Source organism: Trachurus trachurus, assembly GCF_905171665.1.
Source record: "Trachurus trachurus genome assembly, chromosome: 8".
In the NCBI taxonomy this organism is placed as follows: Eukaryota; Metazoa; Chordata; class Actinopteri; order Carangiformes; family Carangidae; genus Trachurus; species Trachurus trachurus.
In genome coordinates, this window is record NC_139905.1 from 14,624,877 (window position 1) to 14,644,660 (window position 19,784).

The 19,784-nt window shown below is 44.8% G+C and overlaps 2 protein-coding genes across 7 annotated transcripts in view; one reads left to right on the plus strand and one right to left on the minus strand.

Annotated features, from left to right (window-relative positions):
* Window positions 1–8,837, plus strand: part of LOC310990073 (BAR/IMD domain-containing adapter protein 2-like) — a 54,455-nt gene extending 45,618 nt beyond the window's left edge. The window contains exons 8-15 of one of the 5 annotated variants that reach the window (XR_014595568.1): window positions 161–403; window positions 1,026–1,257; window positions 1,827–2,028; window positions 2,148–2,216; window positions 2,316–2,469; window positions 2,713–2,750; window positions 4,841–6,890; window positions 7,392–7,481. Coding sequence is in view for 4 of the 5 variants with exons in the window: in XM_083977303.1 (XP_083833429.1) it covers window positions 161–403; window positions 1,026–1,257; window positions 1,827–2,028; window positions 2,148–2,216; window positions 2,316–2,469; window positions 2,713–2,750; window positions 4,841–4,925 (1,023 nt within the window). In the remaining variant the exon portion in view is untranslated. Of the gene's footprint in view, window positions 1–160; window positions 404–1,025; window positions 1,258–1,826; window positions 2,029–2,147; window positions 2,217–2,315; window positions 2,470–2,712; window positions 2,751–4,530; window positions 7,354–7,391 lie in introns of those variants that run through there. The other 4 variants (XM_083977306.1, XM_083977304.1, XM_083977305.1 and 1 more) reach the window with 4 other exon arrangements.
* A 205-nt stretch (window positions 8,838–9,042) lies between these two features.
* Window positions 9,043–19,300, minus strand: aatka (apoptosis-associated tyrosine kinase a). 2 transcript variants are annotated; one of them, XM_083977301.1, is made up of 12 exons: window positions 18,619–19,300; window positions 18,160–18,239; window positions 17,678–17,796; window positions 17,273–17,360; window positions 17,007–17,140; window positions 16,442–16,526; window positions 16,225–16,346; window positions 15,861–16,010; window positions 11,664–15,048; window positions 11,398–11,578; window positions 11,093–11,296; window positions 9,043–10,679 (listed from the first exon to the last, which is right to left on the minus strand). In XM_083977301.1, the coding sequence occupies exons 1-12, from the start codon at window positions 18,632–18,634 to the stop codon at window positions 10,651–10,653; spliced, it is 4,593 nt and encodes a 1,530-aa protein (XP_083833427.1). In that variant the 5' UTR covers window positions 18,635–19,300; the 3' UTR covers window positions 9,043–10,650. The 2 variants fall into 2 exon arrangements, with proteins under 2 accessions (XP_083833427.1, XP_083833428.1); XM_083977302.1 differs by lacking the exons at window positions 17,007–17,140; window positions 17,273–17,360; window positions 17,678–17,796; window positions 18,160–18,239; window positions 18,619–19,300 and adding an exon at window positions 16,733–16,815.
* Between the last annotated feature and the right edge of the window lie 484 nt (window positions 19,301–19,784).

Below are 19,784 nucleotides of genomic sequence, written 5' to 3' on the forward strand. Positions count from 1 at the left end.
AGTGGTCAGGGACACACAGTGAGGAAAAATCATGAGGACCAATTGTTATTTTAGAGAATAAGGAGGACAAAGACAAAGAACTGAGGATGTTTTTTCCACCCTTTACGTTTCTACCCCATTTTTTCCTTGTGTTTCATCAGTGTCTTCTTCTTCCTTTCAGGGTAAAGACCTTTTGACTCAGAAGATCCCAGTTTGGCAACAGGCCTGCTCAGACCCCAACAAGCTGCCAGAGAGGGCCATGCTCCTAGCCCAGCAGATGGGCTCGGCCGCCCTCGGGGGGACAAGCCCCCTGCATACCTCCAAATCCAACCTGGTCATCTCAGACCCCATCCCTGGAGCCCAGCCTCTACCTGTGCCCCCAGAGCTGGCCGTCTTCATGGGCAGCGGCCTCGGACATCCAGCGGTGAGAAAGGGGGATGGGGGTTGAAAACATGCCACATTTATTTCTTTATTTCTTTAATTGGGTCAGAATCAATATGCTGTTTTCTTACACAGATAATCAAATGATTACTAACCCACCCATTAGAAGTCAGGTTGACATGACACAGAGATAAAATGGTGTTTTACACTGACATGACCTGGTATCTTTAAAGAGAAATGTGTAAAATGCCTGGGATTACTGCACTTGGTTTTCTGCAGCAGTACCACAGTGAAGGAGCTAAGAGTTCTGTCCTAATGTCAGCTCATCCTCCTTTAGCCCTCCATAAAGAAGCAAATCAGAGAGACGCTCAGTTTAAAGATGCCACTCAGCCTAATGAGCTGTGTAGAGTCTACATTTCATGGCGGGCAGCAGCAGCTGACAGATGAAACCTAGAAGAACTCTCACTAGACTTAAATCCTCCCAAGTCAACTCCAGAGTTATGATTTGTCTTCTTTATCGAGATGAAGGCACAAATGTTAATCTAAACACATATCATCACTTCAGCTTCAGCTACATATTTCAAAATGGCTGCTGTTCTATTACAGGAAAAGCCTTTTTTCTCCCCCCTAATTCATTATTGAATAAGTCTGCATGTTTATTCCAGAGGCTGATGGGTCCTGATGGTATGTCCATGGTCAACGGGACAACGGGAGTCCACGGCGAGGAATATTGGACAGATGGGGGGACGATGTCTGTGTCTCAAGTCAGGCCTTCATCCCCTCAGACCCAAGCACAAGGCCCGTCCCAGGCTCAGCCTCAGAGACAGGTCAGCGATGTCTACTCCAACACCCTCCCTGTGCGCAGGCCTGCCCCCGCCAAGAATAAGAACCCCGTGGGTAAGACGACATCCCAATGCTCCTCACTACACTTTAATGAGCAGCAGCAGCAGCAGCAGCAGCAGCAGCAGCAGCAGCAGCAGCAGCAGCACTGGCAGTGCCGCAGCGAGATGGGACGTCAAACTGTGCACCGAAATGATTTCTCTCATTTAACTTTGAAATATATTGAGAAGCATCATATAAACATTGTCAGCAACATTGTATCAATGGTATGTTCACATTTATTCTTACTTCAGCTGTTAAGTTCTGTGGGAAGGGTGAGAACAGATTTTTTTCTAGTCCCAATATCTCAAAAGGGACGGATTTGTGAGAAATATTGGCATCAACATTTCAACTATTGTCACGTATGTTTATGGTGATTATACCAGATAATCCGGCAGCGATGTATGGATGTTTTCAAATGCTATACAAAGGCACGTCTACAATATTACTAAATTTAGAACATCTGCCTGGCTGCGGGTTGAGCCTAAAGATTTAGTGTCTCAGAGCTTATGTGACTCTGGTATTTTCAACTGTTACATAGTGTATGTTGTGTGTGTGACCGTCGTGTCCGTCTGCAAACTCCTCAGGTGAGACACGGACCCTTCCCAGGTCCAGTTCCATGGCAGCAGGCCTGGAAAAGAACGGGCGCGCCCGTGTCCAGGCCATCTTCTCCCATGCCGCAGGTGACAACAGCACCTTGCTCAGCTTTGCCGAAGGAGACATCATTACCCTGCTAGTGCCTGAAGCCCGCGACGGCTGGCACTATGGCGAGAACGAGAAGAACAAGATGTAAGCATTTTATTCAGTTCTGCCTGTTTCCATACAGTAAGGTGAATAAATATTCCCCGCACATTCCAGTGCAGGAAAAAGTACGAATATACGATTCATAAGATCTTCACCTTTCTCAGGCGTGGCTGGTTCCCATTCTCCTACACACGTGTGCTCCCTGAAAGCGACAATGAGAAGCTCAGAGTGAAGTATGTTGCTTTATTTTATTTTCCACGCATATCCCCAGCAGTGTGTCTGAGCCCCAAACGAGTCCACGTGTTAATCCTTGGTCTTCTCTACCTCCCCAGTTTGCACCATGGGAAAAGTAGCAGCACAGGGAACCTGTTGGAGAACGATGGATCACTGCCCACACCTGACTACGGCCTGACCGCCCGGCTGCTGGCACAGAGCCTAGCACAGACCCGCCCACGCCCCTATAGCATGGCAGGCTTTGGCACACAGGTAGGTAACATGTGTGAACAATACAGTTTCTACACTTGTTACACTCGCACACTTAATTTGTAGCCTCCCATCTGGTTTAGTCTTATGTTGTATAATTGGATATGAGTAATCCTGCAGTAAGTGAGGAGGATACTTTTGCTCAGCGTCTGCTGCCACCTAGTGTTTGTATCCAAGTACAGCAGGCACGTCAAATCCAGACATGCAAGCACACAAAGTAAAAGAATGCCACTTTTATCTTTTCAGCCTGCTATTGAGGATTATGACGGTCGCTTTGCCACAAGGTAAGTGCCTCTTCTGCCCTGCCCTTTTAAGAAATGACTGACACTTGTATGACTGCTGCTGCCATCTGAAGTGCTTAATTTGGATAGTTTAGTGGAAGCGCAGAGCTGAGTCTGCCTAAGAAGAAGCAGGCATGAGAGCTCAGATAAATTACATTTTACTTGAGCTACTGCGCTCACAAGCTGTAACACTGAAGAGACAGCAAGGCAACTGCTTAAGATATGCAGTGTCCCAATTCAGTGCTGTATACACACAGTGAGTTTGTATACACATGCTGTACTCACTATGAGTCAGTATGGAGGTTGTTTTAGGTGCTGCTGATGATATTGGAAATGGAAATAGTTGTAATGCATATACTTTTAAAGGATTAAATTGTAGTATGGAATTGTGATGCTATATTATATTATAATTATATTTCCCTGAAACTAACTACACACACTTATATTTTTGCAATGTGAGCAGTAAGGCTGAAATGGTTGGATTTTTTTTTTTCATTATAATTTGCTCTGTTTTTTTCTTCTTCTTTCATTTCTCACTGAGACGCAGTTTCCTTTATCTGTCTGCAAAAAACTAGTTTTGTCTGAAACACAAAGATAATCAATTTCCAGTGATACGAAACAGATGAAAACAGCAAATCCTGACATCATAGAGACTAGACCAAGAAGAGGTTCAGCTTTGTTCGCTTCATTTAATGACTTAGACTGTTCCATCACTTCAGGACTTATGAGGACTATAATAGTTAAGCTCAAGTGATACATTTTAATTAATTTTGCTGCAGTTTCAAAATCACCATCTTGTCAGTTGTACGCACCTTGTTTCTTTTGAATATTTCTTACTGCCTTCTTTGTCCTTTCTTCTTTTCTCTTGATTAATTTACTTTAGTTTCCTTTTCTTTCTTTTTTTAATAGCTCTTTAAAGTAATGAGTGCAGTGTAGCAGGGTCAGTGTCTCAGTTCATAGTCAGAGTGCTCTTGGCCCAGTGTATTTTTTTTTTAACTGTAATCCTATCAAGTCCTTGCTGACTCACTTAGGTTGTGAGGTTAGGGTCAGTAATTATGCTGTGCCTGTTTCTGTCCAATCAGGGACTACATTCTTGTGTGCATGTACAGAAATGTGTGTGTCGTTTATGTGTGTGTGAGAGAGAGAGATGAGAGAGAAATGGCCTTGGGTGTATGTTGTGCACTTGTGTTTGGTGGAGTACGCGTTGTGACAGTAGACATCATGCTGACCTCATCTCAGTCATCACTGCTTGCCAGCCTGGGGCTCTTGGGCTCCAGTGTCAAGCTGTTTTTTGCATACTCTCGTCTGCTCTGAGTGTGTGTGTGTGTGTGCGTGTGTGTGTGTGTGCGTGTATTTTTCTGTATCAGTATTTTTGAAACAACACTGTCCTGTAGGGTGTATTCACCCCCAACAGACTAATCTTAACACTACATCCCTCCAGCTAAGGAGATGACTTGATGATTTTCTCATCAACAGTAACTTGAACAATTATGTCAACTCGTCAGTGACTGGTGGAGTGCAAACCTTCATAAAATTTGTTTTTAATGTGGGCGACAAAAACATTTGTGGATAATAAAAGTGTTGATGAGGGAATTGGAAGTCCAATCTTCCTGATCACGGCAGGTGTGTTTGGAGTTGTAGCTGTAGGTGGGCTAAAGTCGATTTTTCTTGACCCCACCTACATTTCTCCTAAACTCTACTCTGCCTCCTTGTGCCTGTCTTGTCTTCATTTCTCTCTGAGTGTGTCCGACCTGGCAAGCTTCCTTCTCTCTTTGTTCCACAGTGACAGTCCTGATGGCAAATTGATTTCGACTGTGTGAGAACAGACATACAGACAGACACAGACAGCTCCGGATAGCACAGGGGCCTCTTCCTCCTCTTCCTCCCCATCTTTCCCCTCCTCTTAGCCTCCTCCCTCCTGTCCACTTATCTCCACCTCTCCTCCTCCTCCTGCCTCCACGCACACCCCTTCTTCTCCAAGTGGAAGAGGCCAGTTTCATCCCTCCTTTCTGTCCTCTCTTCCTCCCCGGGTCCCTCCTTTTCCTCCTTCCGTCCATCCTGGGTGCTGCCGCTGGTGGTGTCGGTGTGGACAGTAGCGGTTGGTGGGTGGAGGATTGCGTTGAGCGAGAGAGCCAGAGCGGGCCCTACCTGCTCGGCATGCAGCGATATGGACTCTGAATACTCTGATCTCTGATCACAGTCCACCATCATGGACTGATCTCTCAAGAGACTGCCTTTGCTACTGCTTGTCTTTCATGCATGTACATGGTTGTGTCATTTCGTCAAACTAAAGGACATGTTCATGTACTGTACAAGTGCCAAAAGACTTCAATGTCGTTGTTCTAAAAGCCACTGGCTGAATGGCCTTTTTAAGCACACGTGGGCCCAGTATTATCAAGTTCCCACCCAACTAACACACACGCTCAAAAAAGAAAAGAGAAAAAAAAAACACAAAGCTTTGTTCAAAGTACAGTAAGGCTGTGCAGCAGATTACTATGTTTCTGTTCTGAGAGATCCCGTAGGTCGCGCTGTGCTTCCTTGTGTCATTGCTAGACATGATTTTCCGTCCAGAGGGTGTGTCATATTTGCCTTACTTTGCTTATCTTTTTTTTTTTCTATTAAAAACAGACTTTATGTACAATGAAGCAACTTTTCCACATGAGCTTCAAGAATATACAGTCTATATATATATTATATCTCTAGATATATAAATATATAAATTGTTTACGTCAGTCCACCAAATCGCACAGTATTATGGTCATTGCAAAAGTTTTTTACTGAACTTAAATAAAACTCAATCCCACAGAAACATTATTTATTTTTTCCCCCGCCATTCTTGGCTTAAAGTACTGCCAAAATTGTCAATTCAAATAAAAAGCCTCACGCCAGTAATGTTTTGGGTTTTTCTTTTTTCTTTTTTCTTTTTCTGAAGCCACAGTGAGTTTGGACGGAGGCTTTTCGTCTATAATTTATAATTTCTTTTTTTGAGTATCCTCAAAATAACAGCTGTGAATTAGTTATAGGTTAAACGGACAACCACGGCTCCTGCAGCTCTCAGTGTTATTTATGATTGTATTCCCTGAGTGGCTATGTAGTTTCTTTGGTCTTTTCTTTTCAAAACTTTATTGTCCTTGTAAAAAAAAAAAAAATGAAAACAGAAAAAAGGGAAAGAAAAAAAAACAATATTTGCAGAAACAACGAGAAACTACTGATTAGTTGAAGTGTTTATCATATGCATGCTGTGGAGGGAAACCAGACAAATGTGATACTACAAATTGACCTTGAATGTATGGTGACTTTTTACAAAGGTATTCTAAATAAAACATATCTCTATATATTAATAAACAGTCTGGTCTGGAGAGAAATCTGTTCTGTTGGTGATGATGACATTTTCAGTTTTGTTGGATTTATTTTCCTTGTTTTAAAGTTTTTCAAACCTCTGAATTCCTCAGATCGACCCTTACCCCGCACCACACCATAACTTCCTTTACCCCAACACTGCCACCTCTGTGTGAATCATCCTAAACCACAGCTGTGTCCAATGCATGCGGTTTCACCCTTGCCCCTCCCCACAGTGACACCCATTGCATCTGAGCTGCTCTTTGTGTCGATGTGTGTGTCTGTGTGTGTGTGGTGGTGTTGTGTAGAGTATGCGTATTTTGAGAATCTGAACTCCACCTGCCTGCTTACCTTCTTTTTTTTTGTTTTTTTTTTGTTTTGTGGATGGGGGTGGGGTTGGCAGTTGTAATTTAGATATTCTTTTGGCTTGTGTTTGGTTTATAAAGATGACAGTGTGCTGACACACCTGCCTGTTGACTGCATTGTATAGTTAAGTTTGTGTCCACCAAGAGGAGCTGCAGATGCATTCTCTTGTAGTAGTTGAGGATTTGAAAAGGATTGCATAGGACTGTGTATGGCATGTTGAGCATGCAAATGTGTACTTCTGTTTTCCATCCGTCATTTCAGTTAGTTGTTATTATAATCAACCTACAGTATGTTCATCTTGCACCAGACTAACCAGCAGTGTCGTTACAAAATGTGAGCCATGCATGATCTGAGAGATGAGCCATTCAAACCCAAAGGTTCTCTTTACCTTCCAGTTTGGGTCCAGAATTGTCCCGGTTCTGAGGGAACAGGACCTCCGTAAGTCACCAGTCTCCATTGCCTGTCAGCCAACCAATCACTTTTCTCCTTCTCTCTCTATCCTCTCTGCTGTCATCGGCTGTCTGGCTGCAGTAGGACGCTGGGAATCACTGGTCTTTTCTGTCCTTTGGCCTCTATGGAAATGGCTGCGTTTGGTTCAGTCAGTCCAGCAGGCCTTGGGTTGTAAAAGAATTTGATGATTTTTTACTGATTTTGGTTATTATCATATAGATAAGACACTAACCCTGCATGAATGCCTGTTTCAAGCTGTTTTTCCTCTTTTTTTTGTCATAAAAGTTCTCTCACCACATGCTTGCTAAAACTCACAAAAGATACCGCAACTGTTTGCTCATCTTTTTTTTTTTTTTTTTTTTTACAAAACAAATCTTGAGGAAGGCAGACTTTTTTTGGGTGTGGTTACATAGTTATTTCTCTACTTTTCATGTATTGTGTTCAACCTAATTGTCACTGTTCCTTGCCCCACCCCTCCTCTCCCCACAGTGACCGTTCCCTGGAGGTCTTCCTCCGGCCCACCTTTACTGATGACCGATCTGCACCCATCTTCTACTAGCGACCTGCTGTCCCCTGTTTTCTCCACTCATGGGCCCTTGTTTTCATAAGGGGGTGAAAGAAAATGGCTGCCACCGGCATGTTTAAGTTGTTTTGATATTTGAGGGTTGGAAAAACACACCTCAAAGGCCATTTTACAGTCCTAAGAATCTAGTTTTTTCTTTGTCTTCTTCTTCTTCTGCAGTGGAAATTCACTCGAGAATTTGTCCAGTTAATTCTCGTGATGTTTCACACATGCTTCCTTCCACAAACATTGAATGTTTCAGCCTGAACATTCAAGTGCGAGTTTGACAGTAGATTGTATTAGTTATTTACAGTAGCTCCCACCAGTTGTGGATAAGGTTTGACTAATAGGTTTTTACTAGTGATGCTGTCACATTATTACTTATCTGCACTTCTACTAATGGGATTGCTGTTTTTCCTTCAACACTGTACACTGTAAATTTAATTTGAGTATTATTTAGCAGTGAAGGCACACTCTGCAGTAGTTGTTTTAAGTGAGACTAGGATAAATACAAGATGCTCACTAACGGTTTTCAGTGAATCACTGTAAAATGCACTGAAGACTGGGAAGTGTAGACTGTATACTACCACAGAAAGCTAGAACTAGACAGTTGCTGAGTGAACTGTAATTCTGCTTTTGTTAAGTGATATAGTACTCTATATTTACTAGATGTGATACAGTACACCCAGATTTTCTATGTGGGAACTGTGCCTTCTACTTTTTTTTTTCATTCATCTTTTATTTTTTGGCATAGCTACTCCAGTACAGTACAACTGCAATTCCACTGAAAAAAATGCGAAATATTATTTTGAAATGCTACTTTATTTTTTCCTCTTTGAATTTCAGTGATATCTAAGCTGCCAGGAGATGAAATACAGTGCACACATAATGGGTCCTCTTTTTTTTTCTTTTTTTTAATATTTAGCTTTGAGGGTGTGGTAGCTTATGAGATAAGGTACAGTATTATCATAGCTTTTGGTCATTCTCAGTATTATACACTCATCACAGAGGAGAGCGTAGAGCAGAGGCATTTATATATACGTATGTGTGTGTATGTGGAGATAGCAGTGATGTTGTATGTGATGGAATGGGAAGTATGTGTATGGATGTCAGTGAGCTACAAGAAAAAAAGTCTCTGCACAAATTCAATGGTTACATCATGACAAGCCAGTTTTCCATGGATGAGTCCTTTACACTGAGTGATATGATCGCGCTTTTATTACACAGCTCATTTGTGCAGCAAGTTTCCGATGCATTTTTTTTTACTTTTTATATAGCTTTCATTTTGTCCATTTCTCACCTTTGTTCCTGTTTGTATTATATCTGTACTGTACAGAAAGTGAATATAAATTATCCTGTCCAAAATAAATCTAAATGGGCACAAACGTCATACCCTTTTATGTGTTGTGTGTTGTGTAGTGTCATGTCTTCATAATTTATGTATTTATTTCTTATTTTTGTTCATTTATTTTTTTTTTTTTTTTTACAGAAAAGTGCACTTCTAGGACATCAATACAGATAAATATCACAAACACAAGAAAACAAGGGGGAAAAAAGTATTTGGATTTATTTGTTTGGGATAGTACAATAGCCATGAGTGAGGGAGAAATGGAAACAGCAATGATGTTACTACCGGTGCATAGAACAACCCGCCTTCACCTTCTCCAACAGAGGCGTCTGCCATGTTTATAGCCAATGGGCCTTGTAATATCTCTTTGGCAAATTTGAGAGACTTATCACCCTGGATTGCATCTTTTCAAATACTTGTAGAAAAATACTAGCAACGTTTTTCTCTTCTTGCACAACTGAAAAGACGAGGTGAGAGGAAACAGAATTGGCACTTTGAGCTACGGAAGGATAGAGAGAGAGAAAGAAAGAGAGAGGGGGAGGGAAGGAGCTGTCCATACAGCAGTAGTAATTCAAGTCAAGCTATCTGCTACATGTTGATATAACATTCATACAATATGTGAGATATGTCCTATTTTTGAATGTCTTTTTTTAAATGTTTTATTTCACTTCTGACCCAGCCATTCAGCACAACTGTAATAGAATACATTATGTATGAGACTATGGGCAATATGTAGATGTAGAACAAAATGCGTAAAGATGATGACTGACATTCAACATTTATGACTGGCATATTGACAGGACACCGCTGCACCGTGAAGAAACACCACTCTGTCCTTTTGGTGTCATTCTATTGCTGATGAAATGTCATTTGAACAAAGCTAATATGCCACAAAAATAAAGTGAACCTGTAGCTGGCACTGTGGACACAAAGAAGGGGGAATCTCACATTTAGATATTTCATTCCAGGGTGGGGAGATGCTGAGCAACACTTCTACAAATAACGACCCAGTTTGGCTTCAACAAAGTGCTTCATACAGATATGGGAACAGCAGACATACTTTCTGTTGTTATCAACCAGAGAGTGAGTGGTGGTGACAATTAGGGAGCGATAACACTGGTGTTACATTTACATATGTAACGTACTGTATGTATTGAGTCATTTGGATATGACTTGAATTGGAAGTTTCAGCACCTCCATCTCTACAAAACCATCACAACCACCACCACCCACAACTGTTTAAAAGAGTCAGATTTTGTGTTTAGAAATCCACTGCAGCATCTTATGCAACAATCATCAAGCATTGTTCTCTGGCTCGTAGTCGTAACAGTCTTTTAAAAAATGCCAAATCAATGGTAAGCAAATGGACCAAGGCAGCCAATGAGAGGAGCAACTATGATGCCTGTCGTCATTTTTTTTAAATACTTTTATTCATATTTACTCTCTTTAGAAGTCACAAATTAAAATACCTGCAGGGTGACCAACAGAAATCAATGCTGCATTGAGCAGTGGTTATATACTGAGTGTTTAAAACTAATATACTGATGTTTAGTTTTTCTGCAAATAATATGATCAGATGTGGGATCCATTTCCTGGTTGCCATACCAGCAGCTAAATATCTCTTTCACCACAAAATTAAAATAAAGAACAAAGTGTGCAAATCATCAAGGATGTTTCACTACAATATGAGGCACAGTCTCATAAAGGGTCACCACAGTCAGATGCCCCAAACGTCAATAAAAATAAAACTCTGTAAAACATCTAGATATAATTATGCTGCTTTTTCCATGTTGAAAAGGACCTGAACTCATCCTCCTCCAGTCAGGGCCTTCGGACACTCAGTCTTTTGGACTATCTTCACTGTTCCCTGTAGGAAAAAAAAAGAAAATCATAAAATAATTTCGAATACTATAGATTGAGCTTTTACAATACCATTTTTCCTTTCTGGTATTCATACAGATATGGAGATAATCATATATGACCTTAGTTTATAACATGTATGAAATCGCCTTAGTGAAATGTGTATATGGACATATAAATAAAATAGAAAATATTTTATATGATAAAGCATGTTGCAAACACATACCTGAACAATATTTAATTTATATACCAGTATGCAAGTTTTTTAACATGGATAAAATTTCTATATCCTAACATGTCTTCATTCTGGAATTTTTTATTCACCTATTGACAAATATTTAATAATTTACTGAGTTGGTTTTCAGTGCAAATAAACTAACACTGCACAACAGTCAAGACTGTATGATAGACACTACGGACCTGTGGCTGAGCCCATGTGTGGGTCCGAGACGTGTGTGATAGAGAATCGTGAGACCATAAAACGGTTCAGTGCTACAGCTGCGGGTTTGGGGGCATCAGGACTGTTGGAGGTGGGTGTGGCTGAGGACCAGGGCTCAGGGATGGTGTCTGGTGAAGATGGGCGTGGCTCAAATGAAAGCTTGTCTCCCCACTGGCAATCCCCACCTGAAAAACAGCCAATCACGGTTACCGTATGCTGAACAATCAGTGTGGCAAATGGAGTAGCATTTATTCTGTGTAGGGTTTTATGTCCCTGACAAACGCACCCTCTTCTGAGTTGTTTGCATCTGTTTCTTCAGAGACATGAACTGTTTCACAGGCTTCAGCCTCCGATTCAGGGTCAGGTTGCAGCTGGTGGTCAGAGATGTTTCCCTCTGAAGACTCCTGCCCACTGGACTCTGTTCCTGTGGAGAAGGCGAAGTCAGCCAGCTCTCCCGTGGGACTCTCCTGGAAGTCATAAACACATTCAGTTGATTTAATATCGAATCATTAATAGACAATGCACACTGCACAACTTTCCCCCCCGTCATACCTGGTCAAAAAGGAACACTGTAACATCATCGAAAAAGGACACAGCTTTCTTCTTCCTCTCTAACTCGTCACAGAAGGACTGGGTGAGTAGGGTGGGCATCTTCAGGAGACTGCGGAGGTGTCTCGCCCTGCTGCAGTCGCTCACCACCACTGGGACTGTGGTGAAATCGTCCTCGCTCTCCTCGCTGTCTTCGTCTTGGATGTTGTAGGTCCGCAGCTCTTCGTCGGACTCGCTGTCATCAGAGTCGTCTTCATCCTCCGCCTCCTCCAGCGGCGCCCTCACGTCTTCCCCACACAGCTCCAGCAGCGACGAGGAAGTGGACAGATCAGCGGGGCCGTTGGATTCTTCACACAAACTGTCCTGCGAGTCACATTCCTCTGCATCTATGTCCTCAAAATCGTCTTCGTTTATCCTCACGCCCTCTCTTCTGTCCTCCGTCTCGTCCTTGACGTGATTGAATTCGGGCAGCTCCTCCTCCTCCGTGGATCCATCGCCGTTTTCTTTTTCCTCCTCATCTCTGCAGTCAATGGTGGAGTCTGAGCTCAATGACTGGACAGGAGAGCAATCCTCTTCTCGCCTGTTCCCCTCCTCGCGGTTGGCCGAGGCCTCCTGGACGGTGGAAGAAGGTTCAGACACGATGGAGGAGCTGAGCTCTGAGGACGGCTCCTCTCCCGAGTGCTCCGTCTCCAGACCCAGGTCGTCGTCCGCGGGCGCTGACTCTTTGGTCAGGCAGCCGCCCATCTGTGGGGGAAACGGAGACAGCATGGACAACCCAGGAGCGGGAAGGGGATGGGGGGAACTAGGGTCGGCCGCCGAAAGATTCACCACAACGCATCTTTTGATGTGTCTCAGACTTGTTAAGTGTTCCTCGTTACTGAACTGCCTTTTGACAGGATTGTCATCTTTAACAGAGTTTAATTTCTCAGCATGGAAGCCGTGGTTAGCTGGACCCGCAAAGAAGCCGGTGCCTTCCTCTCGAGGGCTCCTCTCATTTTCAGCATCGTAATCTGAGAAATAGGCCGAGTCCCTGTACGGGCTCTTATCAGTCAAGCACTTTAACTGTAGCTCTGAGCTGTTGCCGGACGCGCAGACAACTTGGCCTAAACCCACCTGCAGGACAAGTTCAGCTTCTCCACCCAGCCTGGGGCTCCTCTCGCCACCCCGAGGATCTCCAAGCTCTTTAAAGATGAATTCTGGAGACTCATTGTTCTCCGTGTCGTAACCGCTGTCCAGGGATTTGGGCAAAATGGGGGTGTTAAAGGGGTCGGGGCTGAAGGCCTGGTCACAGGGGCTTGTTATCGATGAGGACAGGTTCAGCGTGTCTACAGAGTCGGGGGTTCCCTCTTGATTCTTAAACGGGCTCAGCTCTTCCTCCTCTACCTCGGCGTAATCTAGATTGAAGTCAGCAAAGATACCTGATGTAATATCTGTAATGTCATCGTCATCATCCTCACTGTAGTCGCCAAGCTCAGGCAGGCTAATGCTGGACTCTCTGACCCTCATTTTACCATCCAGCGCAATGCCACTATCTGAGGTCTCTGGACAGTTTAGCCTCTTATCTCCCGCAACAACGGATATTTCTGTTGAAACCCCCTCCCACATGTTACTTCTCTGCTTTTCTGACAAAGCTCCTGCTTGACCAGCCTGAGGATCCTTGAAAGAGGACGGGGACTTTGTGTAGCTTGTGTCAGGTATCATCTTAGGCTCAGAGTACAGTCTCTGTTTTTCACATTTCCCTTCCGCTCTTCCACCTTCTGTGCCTTTGGAATTAATACTCGAGGTGTTACAAGAATCAATGTTTCTTAGATTTTCTGCGGTTACATTCCTCTCCATCTGAGCGGCGGCTTCCTCTCCTTCTTTGTGACATAGGTGAATGTAGGAACTGAATTCAGTGGGCTCGCTAGCAGCGTTGCGACCAGCATCCACTCCCTCTGCCTCCAGGATGCCCGAGGACGTGGAGCTGTGGAAGGTTCTGGTAGTGGCCTTGGTTAGAGACCATAAATCTGTTGTGTTGGAATGAGCAGCGTATTGAAGGTCTAGATAGCCGTCGTTCCCGATGCCTGTCTGTCTGCTGTCGAAGCTCAGGCTGTTATTGTTGGCTGAATGGTTTGAGGTCCAGTTAGTGGCGTCTCCCTCGGAGAAAAGGTCGTCCTCAATCTCTTCGCCTCTCCGCTGGCCCACCAGCAGGCCGTCGTCTGTCCCTACATCAATGCTGATGTGGTTAACAATGGGTAGTGTCTTTCTGAGGGGACCCATCATGTTATGGCAGCTTTCGCTGACTGCATCACGACCTGTGCTCGCTTCAAGGTAGGGGTCGCAAAAGCCTAAGCTGGGGCTGCTCACCGCTTGCGACAAGCTGCGTGTGTTTTCTAAACGCCCCACTGGGTGGACCAGGTTTGATCTGGACTCAGGTGATGTGTCCAGCTCAGCCAGACAGGACTGGCGGCATGTCTTGTATGCTGAAGACTGCTCACAGTAGATTGTGCCATCTTGATTGGATGAGAAGCAGTTGCGGGAGTGGCCTAGCTTTACAGGGCTGGTGCTGGATGCCTGACGCAGCAGCGGCTCCATGGTTAGTTGAACAGTAGGGCTTGAATCAGAGTCATAGGCAGTTGATTTTAAGTTGTCAGCCGTGGACCAGTAGGCATGGGGCTGCGCTATGGAGGAACCAGTCCGACTCTCAGAGGACAACCTGCTGTTACTGGCCTCCATCCCTGGGCTGTAGTCAACGACGCTGTCATCCAGGTTAATGTTACACTCTACCGGCTCCTCTATGCGAATGTAGTACTCGCTGCTGACCGAGGGGCTGTGGGCACTCAACACTGGGACCACACCTGGGTGTTCAGGTTCATAATAGGACGGGGATATGCCTGAGGTCAGGCTGTCGTTCTTGCAGCTTCCTTTGCTTGAATAGTAAATATCCTGGTAGTGTGGGTTCCCCTGGCCCAGCGGCCCACTGGTGGAGGAGGAGCAGTACGGCTGCTCAGATCTGGCCTGCTCCCACTTGTACTCAAAGTTCAGACCGTGGCTGGTCTCGGTGACTGTCAGCAGGTCGTCCCCCGTGTCGGAGTGGAAGCTGTCAGAGAAGTGTTCCAGGAGGGGGAAGGAGGATGACGCAGAGGAGGCCAGCTCCACTGCCTGGGTGTGGTCTGCCCCAGGGGCATCGGCCGGTGCAGGGGTCGGAGTCAGGACAAGGGCTGTGTGGGATGCGCCTATGTGGGAGGTACTACCAAGGAGGTTGGGTCTCAAAGCATTCCAGCGTTGCTCAAAGTCCTCCTCCGCCTCACTGGAACCTTTGGCACACAGGTATGTGACCAGAAGGTGAACTTCCTCACTACTGGGCCTCAGCTCTGGCTGCAGCCAGCAGAACTGCATCACCTCATACCTGGAGGGAAGGGAGAGAGAAAAAAAAACAGCTTATCAGACTCCTTACGTTGAATGCACAGTGAAATGCTTAATAAGATCTGTTTTTTATTATTTAGAGAAAAAGAGGAATGGGTAGAAGTTAAAGAACTGATTCCAGGTGAACAATAAGGCAATATAAAAGAGAAGTGTTGAAGTCAGCGCTTTCTACAGTAGCAACACCTAGCACTGGGTTACTGCACTAGCCAATAACACAAAGAGTATATGAAGGAGGTGCAGTGCAGCTGCTGACATAGTTAGAAGATGTTTATGTTCCTTCGTGTGTGTGTGTGTGTGTGTGTGTGTGTGTGTGTGTGTGTGTGTGTGTGTGTGTGTGTGTGTGTGTGTGTGTGTGTGTGTGTGTGTGTGTGTGTGTGTGTGTGTGTGTGTGTGTTTTGTGTTCATATCAACCACATTTAATTTAGTGGGAAACAATTTTGAAAAATAAATAAATAAAAGTCATATTTGGCTGCCTTCCCAGGTTAAGATGAATGAGGTGATTCGACTCTGGTCGATGCCAAGGGATCATAAAGAATAGGAAGCACATTGATCAGCTGCTCTTGCTGGCAAAGAAAAAAAATTGCTACAGTGGAAAGGTGCACCGCCATAAGAGGAAACTGATTTTTAAAACCAGGGCATAGTGACTGGTTAGAAATTAAATGGTCAGTAAGACTTGAAGCCCTATTAAAGTCAAAATGTATCTCATATATGACATCCTGAACATCAGTTTGTGTGCATGTGTACTGTATGTGCAGTCAGTCTCCCCAAGTGTGTGGGCAGGCAACTAAGTCTCACCAGCGCTCAGCCAGGGGGAATTGGAGATGTGGTTTGGGTAGTTTTATCTGCTGCTCCTTCACAGCATATGTCAGCACCTGTCTGTCAGAGTAGTGTCTGTACGGCTGGTTCCCCAACTCAAACAGCTCCCACATAGTAACCCCTAATGACCTGCAACAAGGAAAGAAAACATTCAGTCTTAGATATGGCCAAGTTCCAACCAAGCTGCTCACTTCATAAACTTAAAGTGTCTTTTTTTCTTATATATTTCAATGATAGGATAACTATAAACTTTTTCTATACATGTATACATCTAAATAAATAAACTGATAAGCATCCTAAATAAGCTTCTAGAAATGCAATTTTCACTCTTGGAATATCTCACCATATGTTGCTGCTTTTCGTTTGGTCAACAACCAGCAGGTTTCCATGGACTTCGTCTATGAGCTCAGGTGCAATCCAGCGCAGGGGCACCCAAATCTGGTCCTGTGTTACATAATAGTCATCCTACAGAAGGAGAAGGAAAAAAATAGAGTACAGATAAGGTGAAAGGGTAAAATGCATTGATAAGAAATACTGGCGTTGTCAAAAGGCAGTCTGACCTTGTATCTGCTTTGAGAGAGGCCGTAGTCTCCGATCTTAACCGACATTTCTGAAGTTAGCAGGCAGTTTCGCAAGGCCAAGTCACTGTTGGAGGAAAGAAGCCCTGAGGTGAACCACTGTCTGCTTTAAATTTTAAAATGCTGCACCCAATCAGTGTGTTATGTGCTGGATAGTGCACTGTAGTCACAATATGAATTAAAATAAAGTACAAAGCACAGTATCGTGTACTATTTCGTCTCACCTGACCATACACAGACAGACTAAAACTAAGCTACTTTGTTTAATCTCACCTCCTCCACAAACAGGGAGCGTTTGAGCCTGGCAGCCACTGACTGGTTGCTATGGCAGCTGCGGCACGGCTGAGAGACATGGAAAGGGGCTCACCCCCGGCAACAAAATCACTGATGCTGGAGTTTGTGACAATTACTCAGGCAGCACCAGGATGTTGTTGCAGGGAGAGACCAGCAGGGGGCACGCAAACCATTCAGCCGGATTCTTCTTTTCCAAAAGGCATTAATGTATTGATGAAGGTAAACAGGAGCTGGTCTGACTCACATACTCTACCTGTGTATGAAGTTGTATTTGTGGAGGTGCAGGAGTCCTGAGGCAATGTCGCAAGCCATTCTCTGAAGGATCAAAGGGTCAGGAGTCTCAGAATCAGCCACCCGGCAACTGCGGAGGTAACTCTTCAGGTCGCCCTGAGAGGTGGAAGTGAAATTAATACGTGAGTTTGTGAATACTGCAAACACACACTGCGACGAGAGAGGAAATAATGAGGTGTTTGTGAAGGACTGAATACACAAAATGTTTATCATTAAATCGTTTCCCACCAGTGGGCAGAACTCCATGACCAGCAGATAAGGGGTAACCTCTGAGCACTGTGCCAGACACTGCAGGAGGGCGGGGTGCTGGAGGGTCCTGGCAGAGAGGAAACACAGGATTTGAGTCGGCAAAAGTTCATACATACAATAGATAATCAATCATTGATGTATTGTATAACATGTTGTGTCAAAATGTCATAAGAAAAAAAGTATGATGAAGGTAATGTATTCTGTGGCTAATGGGGGCGGGACTAAATAAGCTTTTGCTTCTCCCGCTTTCCCTTTCGGCCATGTGTATTGTATTATTTAAACTAAGATGATGTGTGATGATGATTGATCTAACTGACATGCCCGAAGTAAACACATAAATAAAATAATTAGATTTGCTGTGGTGCGTGATCTCTATGAACTGACCGGTATGGCTGCACCTCCTCCAAGAACTGCATCTGATCCTGGACACTGGCACTGGCCTTCAGCTCCTTCACCACCACCTGGGTCGTGCTGAGGCCGGCGTTGACCTCGCCCAGCAGAACCTAAGGAGCACACAAGGTGGGGGGGAGGAGGGTTAGCAGCGTGTTCTGTACAGTAACTTGTAAGGAATCTACTGTGACTGTGAATTTCAACTCTTCCCCCCAAGGGAATCAACACTCTGACACAAGTGCCAAAGATTAGCCTCGCTGCAATGAGATCATCATCATCACATTACCCTCGCATTCCACACAGAGTAGAAAGCATGTCGGCGTACAGTCGGTACAGTAAGGATAGACGCAGCTGCGACAATTAAAGCGAGTGATGATGGGAACAAAGGTGCTATTTCACACCCAAACACCACATGTGACTGTGTCTGTGTTTTCAAAAGGACTGGGGGGGGGGGGGAAGAAAAATGCATGTCTTACCTTACCAAACCAGCCATGTCCAATGTCTTTTAGGTAGAGCAGACTATGGCGGCCAAGGTCCGATGATTTCAGCAGCTGGACTGAGTGGGAAGAAAGAATAAAGATGTAAAGATCACAGGGAAAAAATGAGCTGTTATAACTGGACAGGAGTGATTAAGGGGGTTCATAAGTAAAATGGAAAGTTGGGAATTGTTTGCAGACGATGAATAAAAGAGAAGGGAAATTGCAAAGAGTTCCCTCTCAGCCAAACAGTAAATAGATATTTTTCTAAATAAAAAAAGCTGCATCAAGTAAAAATGAAAAATTGCCCTAAGACCAGAAAAAAAAAAAAAACCTCAAACTTGTTACTTCCCAGCCGAGTTCAAAGAAGCTTACAGCCACCACACACTAATTCACTACACACACACACACACAGCACTGTTCTGCACATCATACCAAGTGGTTCACAAAACCAAATACCTCCTTGAATCCTCATGTTGCAAGAATGAAGATGAAGATGGTGAGTGGAAAGTTGGTGGTGGTGATGATGATGAAGAAGACAACGGAGCAGTGGAGCGGCCAGCCACTCTGAACGCCGCGATGACGGAGACGGAGACCGAGTCCCAGATGAAGTACTGATTCAGAGTGTGAGAACCGAGAGCCCGTGGCCCCAGCCCCAACCCCGGACGCCTTAGCCTCATTGTGTGTATGTGAGAAAGAGCCCACGGTTGCATAGTGTGTGTATGTGAGTGTGTGTGTGTGAGAGAGAGAGAGGGAGAGCCACGGCAGGATTTAACCCTCCGAGCCCTCGCACAGCTGAACAAGCTCGCCACGCTGCCTCTCCCCCGTCTGCGCCGAGCTCATCCTCCAACTGGGACACACAAACACACACATACTGTCCTCGTCTAGAGCTCTCCAGCTGTCAGGCAAACAGCGAAATCCCTGGTTCCTATACAGACTACGTTGAAACCTACAGTCAACAGAGCGAGAGAGAGAGAGAGAGAGAGAAAAAAAAACCTAAAACGCAGCTTCAAGTCGGTGGACCGATCCGGCGATGGGGTCGAGACAGGAGTGACTCCAGACTCGAGGACGGTTTCTACCCTCGGGCGCTCTGAGATTTTCTGGTCATGTATCACGCCTGATGTGACCGTCACGCATGTCGGTAGTGTGCCGTCTGACGCGCCAGCTCTCTGTGCAGCTTCAAGACACTCAGTAGTGACATAAGGCCCACATAATGCCCCCCTGTCACCCAGGACAGCAGCATTCCTCAGCCAAACTGGACACAAACACTGCTCTGTCAGATGCAGAAAAAGACCTCTGTCATACACACTCACCACCCCTATCTGAAGCCCCCCCCCCGCCCCTTGCTCTTAGGTCCTGGTGCATGCCACCACCCTTCCCCTGTCTCTCCTCATTCTGTCACAGACCCCTCACTGTATTCTGCCCCATAATGCCATTCCTCCGCTGGTGCGTTCCACGGACTTTTCAGCTCGGCACTTATGCTCACCCACTGCCCCGGCTCGGCCTAAATCGGAGCCATTGTTTGACTCGCTCACTCACACGCTCATGCTGCGTCTCCTGGTACTGCACAAAGTGTTCCCGCACACATACGCGAAACTCTACATCCAGATACACATACACAAGTC

Excerpts from the sequence above, each read along its gene's own strand:
- aatka (XM_083977301.1), bottom strand. Across the intron at positions 17,141-17,272 it reads TCATGGAGTTCTGCCCACTG|GGCGACCTGAAGAGTTACCT; the intron begins GTGGGAAACGAT and ends TCCACCTCTCAG. Across the intron at positions 10,680-11,092 it reads ACACATGGGCTCAGCCACAG|GGAACAGTGAAGATAGTCCA; the intron begins GTCCGTAGTGTC and ends TTTTTCCTACAG.